The 12209-nt window shown below is 35.0% G+C and overlaps 1 protein-coding gene across 1 annotated transcript in view; it reads right to left on the bottom strand.

Moving 5' to 3' along the window:
- Positions 1-652: 652 nt before the first annotated feature.
- LOC110679354 (roundabout homolog 1-like) overlaps positions 653-12209 on the bottom strand; it is a 491376-nt gene continuing 479819 nt past the window's right edge. The window contains exon 11 of the mRNA XM_021853766.1: positions 653-1283. Within this exon, the coding sequence (XP_021709458.1) occupies positions 1074-1283 (210 nt within the window). The 3' untranslated portion in view covers positions 653-1073. The remainder of the gene's footprint in view (positions 1284-12209) is intronic.

Raw genomic sequence — 12209 nt, forward strand, 5'->3', positions numbered from 1 at the left:
GAGATATTCGCCGTTTAAGCCAACTTTGATCCATATTTGTGTGCTATCCATAACTGTGGGGTGACTGTACTTGAGAACTTGATCTTTCGAACTAATAAATCAGAGTATCACTAAATTAAAATATTTGTTTGGAAATGAATCGAAAGTTAAAGTAAGTCTTGACAACAACTTGAGTTGATAGAAGATTGAACGGGCCAGATATGTTAAAAATCATAACATTTCCCACATACCGTGCCCTAATTAAAAGTTAATTTTTTGAATTTTCGCGAAAAAAACATTTTTTTTTCAGTACGTTTTTTTACGTAGCCCATTTGGTTACCCACAAGTCATTCGTAAAACGTTCTTCTATAAAACCAATAGGTTTGAAGTTGGACTTTTTTAAATAAATCACATGCAAAAACCCATATGTCCTTTCTAGATGTTAGTGCTGAGTCTTACTGGCCACTTTACGTATAAAAACAACTAACTTTTCACACCGAAGATATGAAAAAAAGTTACAAATCGTTGATAATCAGGCATGATTTCCAAAAATATCGACTCATTCTGGATGGAACTCGTCGAGTGACACTTTTCACTTGTGGGTCATATCTTTGTCACGATTCTGTTGAAGGTATTAAAGTTTTCCTAGCTTATTCTCAACTTGTTTATTCAACGGACAGTCCATCCCAGTTTTTTCTTTGATAATATCTAACTTTAGTTTTCACATTATTTTTTCGCTACTATTCCAATACGAGCTGATGCTTACACTAGGTATGCGTACACACAGTTGTCTCTACAAACTACTCACGAGATTCGCTCAGTTCGGTTATCACTTGATTTCACTAATGTATCTGGTTTCTTCGTAAAGCTACGGCTGCGATGGGGCCATTCGTACAAAAATCCTATCACTATCCAATTTACAGTGTCCGTCGTTGCGCCGAACCGAACTTACCGGGCTTTGAATCGCGCGTGTGTGTGTTTGCAAATTGCCCTTTGTGTCTTCCAAGGGGTGGCGTGGCGGCGATTCAGGAACAAGATGATCACTGGCGATTTCCGGCTTTGTCGGGCGTTCTGGCGGATCATCGGCTTAATAATTAATGAGCCATCAGCGCTTCACCGCGGCCAATGGCGGCAACTCCGGCGGCGGCAACGATAATTGCGAGTAAATTAATTATGACCGCCGTTGATCCGTCCGCTGCCAGCATCCGAACTGCGCCACTGTTGGAGATCGAACTCATCACGAATTCCATCTCGTCCATCCGCAGGTCGTAGTTGCGCGTGTAGAACTGGTGGATGTCGCTGATCTGCATTGGGGATGGGAAGAGAACGGAAACGGGAATCGTTAGATTTGGTAATATTGCTCTGGGGTGCTTTTAGGGTGAATGAGAGGAATTAGTGAAAGGATTATTTTGGCGGTGATCTCATCAACAGGATGGTTCATTTATTTATTAGCACGAATTGTTAACGAGAAGGCTGCTTGCTTTGGATCCATGTTTTGGAGTGGATTTGAGAGATTCAATACAGTTTATTCGACTGGGAACCAATTATTTCGTACCAAAAGCTTTTTATTTGATACCTTTAAGTAGATAGGTTGTCACGATGAAAGGGTTTCCAATAAAATGATCAGGTTGAAATAATTATCCATGGTTCATAATAGATAAAAGTTTTATTGTCAAAAATCACATTGAGGGCATACATATATAAATTGTTACTATCCACTACATTCTATTCCACAGAATTTTGCACGGGGCATTTGCGTTAAGCACGCGGTAGACACAGTGATGTGTGACCATCGCCCATGTCAAATTGCTTTCGTGAAAATGCCGTGAGAATAGTCACACCTTCAAATCGTCACCGATTCGCTTCGCCACCGTTTATGAATCCAATCGGAAGTGCTTCTTGGAGAATTTCCAAAGACATGCCAATATATAGTCATTTGTTCCGGATTTCAGCGAAAACCCATAGAGCATATATGAATTGTCAGGAACCACCCACCCACTTGGAAGCGTGAGACACGTGCCTCGATGTGGAACGAACGTAAATGATAATGAAGAGCAATTGGTTTGCACCGGAATTAGTGGAGAATAATTAATTCAGTCGACGATGCCATTCACCGTCGAAATCCGGACCTTGGTGTTTTGTTGCGAGCTGTCATCGTTGGTTTGTACTGTAGGCTGAAGCAAACAAACAGGACCGACCGAATATGTTCTCCAGGCATGGAAGAGAGCAACAATACCGAATGGCGATAATTATAATTGCTCGCCGCCAATAATGAGCACAATAACAAACGCAATAACAGCTCTTGATTGCTTGTTTCAACTGTTGTTTGCATTAAACGCCGTAAATTATTGGCATGGGACCGTAAGCCGACGCACGAATTGAATCCATGGGCGTTGTTAGGATTTCAACGAAAAAATCCTCAATGTACTCCTTCAAAGCTCCTTCCATGATCTTGAGCTCGTTTCCTTGAAGAAGCTTGATTGGTTGCTCGTGGTTGCTACTCGAGTATCGCCTGATCAGCTGTACTTACAGAACAAATCAACCGGATGACTGCTTTAGACTAACAGACACCCTCAGTGCTAGTGATCTTCTATTTTTAGGCAACAGTGGCGCCTGCCACGCCAGAATCCAGTCCAATGATGGGGGGAGAGGGCAATTGATGATGCATTGAAAACTGACCCATAGTATACTGGATATACCCCTGCATCTACGCCAGTTCCTGCGGGAAAGTTTAGGGGTGGTAATTTGATGGCAGAGAGTAGCAAGCCAGCAGATTGCCAATGTATCAAGGCTCCCTAATCTCCCAAAGTTGAACATTTTGCATATTCTAGATGATAATTAAATTGGGCGATAATAATGTTTTTGTTTTTCTGTCATATTAACGATATCTGGGAAGAGTAAATATAAACCATATCAGAGTAAAAACGTATTTCTCCAAGGTTTTGTCAGGAAATTTTTCAAGAGGCAACAGTTCAAATTTTCTTTTCAAAAACTCGTTCTGAGAATGCAGTACTTCCTTCAAGAATTTCACCAAGACATATGTGAGATATTTTCAGAAATTATTTCAATGACACCTGCAGAGACTTCTCTAAGAATACTTCTACAGATTCCTTGACAGATTCTTATGAAAATTTTCAAAAGAACTCCTCCAGGATTCCACCAGGGATTGGTCCTGATGTTTCTTCAGAAACTCTTCCAAGTATTTCTTCATGGCACTTTCTCAAGGAATTTGTGTTAAAAAATTCCACCACGAAAAATTTCAGAGATTTTTTCAAAATTTTTCCAATGATTTCAATATTTCCTTTACAGATTTTACCTAGACATAGTTCAGACATTTTCCAGAATATTCCCTACGGAATCCTCTAGGAATCTCTTTAAGTACTCCATCTGGAATTCCTCTAGAGTTGTACCAGGAAACGAACTCCACTAGGGATAGCTCATGCGAATTCCGCTGAGATTTTTTGAGGAATTTTTCCATCAATTCCCTCAGATATTTTTCCAAAGGTTACTTCAGAAATTTTTCAAGGATTTTCTATACAAACATATTGCAAGGAAACATTTCAGAGATGATAATAAATCTTCGAACTGTTTAGTAGAATACCTACGAGTAGATGAAAAAACCGAATTTAGTACTATACCATTTAATTTCTCTAAAGTTTGTATCCTTTGACAGATACGCGTATTTCGACCTCAACTGTAAGGCCGTCTTCAGTGTCGTGTACTAGAGTCGAGTCTAGTACACGACATCGAAGACGGTCTTACAGTTGAGGTCGAAATACGCGTATCTGTCAAGGGATACAATCTTTAGTGGAATTAAATGATATAGTACTTAATTCAGTTTTTTTTTCATCTACTTATTTCAAAGATATTTTTGACAACTCCTCTAGGTACTCCAGTGTTTTCTTGAAGCATTTCTTCAAAGATTTCACCAAGAAAAAAAATCAGATATTTTCCACAAATTTCTCCAAGGATACATGCACAGACTTCTCGAGAAATTTCTCTAGAAGATTCAACCAGGAATTCTTTTGAGAATTCCTATAGACATACCTCCAGGGTTCTACCAAGGATTGCTCTAGGAATTCCTTCTACAATTTCTCCAGGATTTGCACAAGAAAATCCTTCAGGAACTTCCCAAGGAGTTTCAGTAGATAATTTTGCAGCCAAATGTAACAATAATATAAAGTACAAAATTCATATTTAAGGAATGCAATATTTTCCCAAAGTTACACACTATCTGAAGGCTTATGGTTCAACACTTTTATCGAGCGTGAGGATGGAAAAAATTTTTGGTTGAAGTTTTTATACCGTTTAATATTACACTTTGGTAATTTTGATGATTTTGAACATGAAAAACAACTCTTGTCGCGTCATGTCGCCGGCATTTCGAATATTGCACTTTAAAATGCATCCTTAAATCTTACAAAAAACGTTTAAATTTTTTGCAGAAATATGCTGATTTGCAAGTTAAAGCTATTTGACTAATTCAATATTTTCATACATTTTGACGATATTTTTCATACAAAGTTGATATTAAATATATTTAACCACATACATATTTTGATCAAACTCGTTAAAATACAAACAAAATTTGTGCTTTCAGCCAAATTTGATTGCATTTCTAATGAAAAAAAACTTTTTAAAAAATGTTACGTAATATGTGAATAACCCCTTCTGAAACAATAAAAACGCCAAATAACATATTCAGATTACATATTTCATCGATGAAAGCGATAAAACTAGTTTTGGCCAAACTTCGTTTTTTCCGACCATTGTGCATTGGTCAGCATTCTGACGTGGCAGGTACCATTGTTGCCTAAAAATAGAAGATCACCTGCACTTATACACTGAGGGTGCCTGTTAATCCCAAGCAGCCATCTGGTTGATTCCTTGTGTAAGGAATCTGGTTGATTCCTTGTGCAGCTGATCAGGCAATACTGGAGTAGCAACCACGGGCGGCCAATCAAGCTCAAGCTCAAGCTCAAGCTCAAACTTTGAGGTTTCTCTTACAGTTAACTCTCCCTTACTCGATATTCCGTATCTCGATATCGAGTCAGAGAACCATAGTAAAAGTCGGTTTTCATGGCAAACTCGATGGTCCCTTGGAACGCAGTTGCGCTGCTTTTGTGTTCTGTTACTCGATACCGTTTTGTCTTAATTTCCGAACAGACTCATATTCCGAAATCGGGCTTTTGTATGGCGATGTAGTTGAAATGTTTCGCTGAAATATGTCATCAAATTACAAGAAGATGGCAGTCAATTGCTATTCAATTTTAACCTCTTCCAATCTGTTTTATACCTCTAGAGTAGTGATGATTCTCTAGTTCGAGACCAGTAAAACCAGCTCAGATAAATTTATTTGCGAAATGATTCATTTGAATACGATGTATTGGTGCTGTTCGGAATTTGAATCAAAGTGTTCGGAATATGAGACAGAATGAACACAGTGTTCGGCATTTGAATCAAAATGTTGTTCCATACTTTTTACGTTAAAACAATACTTAACATGCTAAAATAAACAATTTTATCGGCACACCCTCCAGCTCACAGTTAGACTTCACGAAGAAATTTAAATTTTTACAAATATCTGCTAATTTATGCCTATCAGATGCATTTGAAGTCACTGTTGGCCTTAAGTGTTCGGAATATGAGTCAAAACGGCACCTCCCTAACTCGATGGACCCTTCAATATCGAGTAAGGGAGAGATGACTGTATTATGTGATTTTAATTCCGAAGAGCTCACGAATTTTTGGTTTTGAGAACTTTGGAAAAATAAGCTGCACCCTAATAGACAGCTCCTCCTGACATTACTCCTGGTAACTCTTCTGGGATTTCATCTTTAGGATATTCTAAAAAAATGAAGCTATTTTGAATAGAAGTTTTTTTTCAAGAACTTGTTCTAAAGTTTAGATTTTTTCTCGGGACTACTCTAAGGATTTTCATAGGATTTTTCTAACAATATTCCATCAATTTATATGTAGTAGTTTCTAGGAAACAAGCAGTAATATATCGAGGAATCTCCTGGTTTCTTTTCGTAAAAGATCTCTTCTTCCTGGAACATTTATTTGTGTAATCCCAATAGTATTGTTTAAATACATTGTTTATGTATTCCTACTTACTATTGTTGGAATTTTGCAAACGTAGAGAGCAACCTATTAGAGCAATTCCACCGAACATGACGAATTTTTTATTAAATTTAATTTTTGTATTTTTTGAATCGCCTGAAAATTTGCATACAGATTCTTTATGACGAAAAATGCCATTTTGCACCTTCAGACCGCCATTTTGAATCTCGCCTTATTTTCGAGAAGGGCGTATCGTAAAATGCATAGCAAATCTTTAAAAAAACTGTAACTCGAAAACGGTTTGTCCGATCGATTTGAGATCTTCTACAAAGTTGTAGGTATTGATTAGGACTATATGCATGGTAAAAAAATGTTACAGATAATTTTTTATTTCAAAAACCAAATTTTTAAATCAATTTTCTCCAGAAACGCAGTTTTGATTTTTTTTTTATTTTGAGATGTGTTTTAGGGGACAACTTATGTGATTTATTGCATAATGTTTCAAAATGGAAGAATTATGGACAAAAAAGTTATGATTTTTTAAAAAATAACAGATTTTGAAAAAAAATCGAAATAAAGGAAAACAATTATTTTTTATGTCATTATTTGAAAGTACAGAGAAATTGCAATCGAAAAGTACTTAAGTAATTTTTTTCTAGGTTGCACCAATTTCGAGATATACTCATATTTATATAAAATTTTCAAATTAAAAAGTAAAATAGGCCCTTTTCAAACATATTTCGTGTTTCTTCATTCCAGAAAAAAAAATATTTTGATTGAGTGAATCGTAGCTAAATCGTTTATCTATTGATCAAAACCTATATACTAAAGTATTTAAAAAAGTATGCACGGTAAAAAAAATATAAACGAAATTCTCAAATGAAAATTTGACGTTCATTGTTCCTAAAAACCGCAACATTGATGTTTTAAGTTTTTGGATATGTTTTGCAGCATATTGTTTGTAATTTCTTGCACAATGCCTTAAAACGGAAAATTATTGGATAAAAAATAAATTATTTTAAAAAAATAAATGAAACGAATTTATGTAAAACGAAATTTTTGGTGCGTTTTTTTGAGTACAGAAAAATAACTATATATTTTTAAATATGAAAAATTTCTATCGAAAAATACTCAAGTAAAATTTAGCTGAGATGCATCACTTCCGAGATATACACAGTAAATCTAAACGTGGCATTAAAAATTTGATTCTATCACAACGGTGTACCTTTGGTCCCCAGGGCTAAGCTCGGCTAATGGGTAAAGCCCTTTCATCGCGGCAAGATCGTACAACCATGGAGAAAGAGTTTGTTTTTTCTTATATATATATATATAAACTGCAATTGTATTTCTTAATTATATCAACTACTTGCTTGTTATCGTCACAGCTCGAAAATTGTCTAACTTCAATTTGTGTTTCAGAGATAGGGATAAACGAGTGATATTTCTGAATGCCTTGAACTGTTTTTGCACTTGAAAATAATTGGTTAAGTTCTTGTGCAATGATATCAAATTCCTCAGTAGTTGAATAACAAAAGAAGATTTGTTTAAGCTGCTTTTCTTTCCGATTTTGAGCCCAATCATATAGTTCCTTAACATTTTTTATCGGATGTTCACGTTCTTTGGCAAGACTGGCTCTGGTAGCCATACGTTTTATTATATTATATTATATTTTATATACATTATATCTTTTTTTGAGCATTATTTTTGTGCCCATGAAGTACGTTTAAAAAAAAGCATCGTTTTTCTTTTATTCATTTACCATGTCCCAATGTATGGGTATGAGAAAAACGTGTTTGTTTATCATACCTACTAACACAGGCAAAAGTGATGAAAATCCTTGTGGAGCCTGTTTGGTAGAATGCCTGTAAATATACAAAAATATGAATAGTACTGTTGCTTTTAATTCTACTACTGTATCCTTCGACAGATACGCGTATTTCAACCTCAACTGTTAAGCCGTCTTCAGTGTTGTGTACTTGACTTGACTTGGTTTGTGATGTTGAAATCAAAATAAAATTTTCCGGAATGGAGAAACACGAAATATGTTTGAAAAGGGCCTATTTTCTTTTTTGATTTGAAAATTTTATATAAGTTTGAGTATATCTCGAAATTGATGCAACCTAGAAAAAATTTACTTAAGTACTCTTCCAATGCATTTTCTGTATTATCAAATAAACACATACAAAATATTGTTTTCCTTTATTTCGATTTTTTTTCAAAATTTGTAATATTTTATAAAATTATAACTTCTTTGTCCATAATTCTTCCATTATGAAACATTGTGCAATAAATCACATAAGTTGTCCCGTAAAACATGTCCAAAAATAATAAAATCATAGATGCATTTTCATAGAAAATCGATTTATTTTTTTTTTTAATCTGTCATTATTTTTTACCGTGCATATTTTTTTCCAAATAGTTCTAAGCAATACCTACAACAACTGCAAAATATATCCAAAAATTAAAAACATCAATGTTGCGGTTTTCAAGAACTATTAGCTTCAAATTTTCATTTGAAAATATCGTTTATATTTTTTACCGTGCACTCTTTTTCCAATACCTAAGCATACATGTTTTGATCAAACGATAAACGATTTAGCTACGATTCGCTCAATCAAAATATTTTTTTTCTGGAATGGAGAAACACGAAATATGCTTGAAAAGGGCCTATTTTTCTTTTTTTATTTGAAAATTTTATATAAATATGAGTATATCTCGAAATTGATCCAACCTAGAAAAAAATTATCTAAGTTTTTTTCGATTGCAATTTCTCTGTTCTTTCAAATAATGACATTAAAAATTATTGGTTTCCTCTAATTCGATTTTTTTCAAAATCTGTAATTTTTTAAAAAATCATAACTTTTTTGTCCATAATTCTTCCATTTTGAAACATTGTGCAATAAATCACATAAGTTGTCCCCTAAAACATATCCAAAAATAAAAAAAAACAAAACTGCGTTTCTGGAGAAAATCGATTTTAAAATTTTGTTTTTGAAATAAAAAGTAATCTGTAACTCTTTTTTACCGTGCATATTTTTCTCCATATAGTCCTAATCAATACCTGGAGAAAATTGATTTTAAAATTTTGTTTTTGAAATAAAAAATAATCTGTAACTTTTTTTACCGTGCATATTTTTCTCCATATAGTCCTAAGCAATACCTACAACTTTGTAGAAGATCTCAAATCGATCGGACAAACCGTTTTCGAGTTACAGTTTTTTAAAGATTTGCTATGCATTTTCCGATACGCCCTTCTCAAAATTAAGGCGAGGTACAAAATGGCGGTCTGAACGTGCATAATGGCATTTTTGGTCATAAAGAATCTATATGCAAATTATCAGGCGATTCAAAATATACAAAAATAATCGGGTTTGCGAAACGGCGTGGAACCGCTCATTAGTTGAATTGCTAGGGAAATTAATATATAGATCAGAGAACGGACCTTGTGTAGTGGTTAGAACACACGCCTCTCACGCCGAGGACCAGGGATCTAGTCCAATTTCCGAGATAGTCACTAATTTTTTTTCAATGAAGAGAAGTAGAGCCGTTGGTCCCGAGATGAACTAGCTAGGGTTAAAAGTTTCGTTATTAAGATAGAAAAAAATGGAAATAAATCAAAAAGACAATAATTTGAAGCAATTTTGTTATAATTTCCAAAATAAAATCAAAATACAGTACTTAGAGAAATACCTGCACAAGAAATTCTAGATAAATTTCCAATGTTTTTTTCGAACCATTCAAGGAGTGTTTAGTAGAACATCAGATCAAAAATTCTTAGATTTAATTCGTGGAAAATTCAAAAGTAGATATTTTTAAGAATTTCCAAAAGAAATTCTTGCTGGAATTGTGATAGAAATTTTAATGCTTGAGAAAATTCCTAGAAAGAATGCTGGAAAAAATCTGCAAGATAAATTCCGAGTCGTTAAAATTTAGAAACAATAGCTCCGGACACTGTCAAATAATTCAAACTAGTGTGATTTCTTAATTAATTCGAAAACAAAATTTAAAAAAAATTCCCGATGAATCTTCAGGTGTATTCTTTAAAGATATTTCAGTTTTCCGATAATTCACTGAGAGCATTTAATAAAATCATTGAAGTGATTTTTTCAGATAAGTAAGGTTTAATCCCAGTAAAACTAATACATAATTACAGTTTCCAAAGAATCCAGCCTATCATTTATTTTAAAAAATATTGCACAATATATTAAAAAAAATCTTGAGAGTACCATAAGTTGATTTCGAACAGTGCTGTTTGAACTAATAGCAACGCATGTCAATCTTCAAAGAAACGAACTACTTTAAAATGTCCTAGTTTAGTCCCCTCTGGGAGCTCAAACAGCTGTAGCGTAAACATGCACCTATGTAGCTGGCTTTATACGAGTTGGGACGTAACGCCAGAAAGAAGAAGAAGAAGAAGAAGAAGTTTTTGTTCCCTTACAAGTAATTCAGTAATAAAGAGCGCTGTACGAAGGCCCAAGCTCTCGTGTTCAGCGTCAACCGTGCCCCGGAAAGATGTTCAGACTAGGTTGGATTCCCATCTGATGAGCTTGTTTCATGCTTATGATAACAAATTTTTATCGTGGCAGCGTCACGTTTATGTCATTTTCAAACAAACTATGGATGATTGATCACTACAAGTCTCGATCGAAACCCTTGTTTCTGTTTTATATAATTTTAATATGTATATGAAAATATTTTTTCATAATTACTTAAAATTATCTATGAATATTTCGACATTACGAAAGTCAACAGTCTTTCAATCTTCCACCAATATATTTTCACCTTATCCATGGATTGCATCACCGACCAAAGGTGACTCCCAGATCTTTTTCTTCCCTCACTAATAAACACCCTTACCGTGATGATTGTGGAGATGCAGAGGTTTTCTCGGTCTTTAGAAGCAACAATCCCACACTATCATTCTTCCCCATCCCATTTGGATCGAAGTGAAATTCTTACCAGTTCCGATCAATCACGGAGTAACAACCATTGACATGTACAGTCAGTATATGCTATGCCATGCTTACAAGTAATTCAAAAATATAAAATTGAGCAACTCAATGTCAAGCAAAGCTTCAATTTCCAAAACTGCTATTATTTCGAACACTTTCACCTAGATCCCACTTTTCAACAGGCGCCGAGAAAAATGTGATTACTCACTGGAGTGTTGCTTGGAGGAATAAGCATCTGAGGAAAACTATTTTGTGAAATACATAAAGAAACTGATGAGAAAATTTCTGGGGCATTTTATACAGGTGTCTCTGAAATTTTATTTGAGATTCTTCGTAAAACGTCATCTCATAACTTTTAATTCTGTTATCGAGTTCTTTTATTATGCATAACAAATTTTAGGCAGTTTTCTTACAAGATTCGTTATGGACTGTGCTGGTAGACTCCAAGAAGTTCATCAAGATTATGAATGCCATTGGCAATGTTTGAAAAATTTGATTTGATTTCTGTTTGATTTTAAGTCTATTTGAATCTATTTGATTTTTTCACATTGGCCAGGGAGCCAACGCTCCTCCTGCTTCCTCCGGCTGCGCCCATGGTTTAGTCTATTTGATTATCGGTGTGTGTTCGCCTGTTCGTTTCAAGAATGACTTTATTCCACGGCAGCATCAATAACGGATGTCTCACAATAATTCTTGGTAATGGCTCGGATGGATTCCCATTTCCCGGTACCTAGATCTTTGATCGTTCAATATTTTCCACTCGGCTGCCACTGAATCGAATTGAGAAGAAGTGCGGAAACGGATGATAAAAATCGATTTCATCTGCCAGGTGGTTGAAAAGTCAAACTGAATCCCGGTACTATTTCTCGATTAAGTATTCTATCCAAAAGAGTGGAAATCTACCGTTCGGAAGCGATGCCAATCATGAAAAATGTTCAGTCAAATTGATCGTGATCTCGAGAAATTAACAGAGGGTTGCTCAGCAAAAATATAATTTTTCATCGTTTTCCAGCCAGACAGCTGGAAGCGGCTGTGCTAAATACCGTTCCGTGAATCCCACCGATATGTCTTCGTTAACCTACCTCAAAACTGATAGAGAGGATTTTCTACTGCTTCCAGACGTGTCTTATCCCGGTTCACCGGCAACTGCAACCTGGCAACTAATCCTCGGGATCGACAAAGGACAGGAAAAAAGACGGAACAGGGATACTTTCT

The sequence above is a fragment of the Aedes aegypti genome, chromosome 3, assembly GCF_002204515.2.
Source record: "Aedes aegypti strain LVP_AGWG chromosome 3, AaegL5.0 Primary Assembly, whole genome shotgun sequence".
In the NCBI taxonomy this organism is placed as follows: Eukaryota; Metazoa; Arthropoda; class Insecta; order Diptera; family Culicidae; genus Aedes; species Aedes aegypti.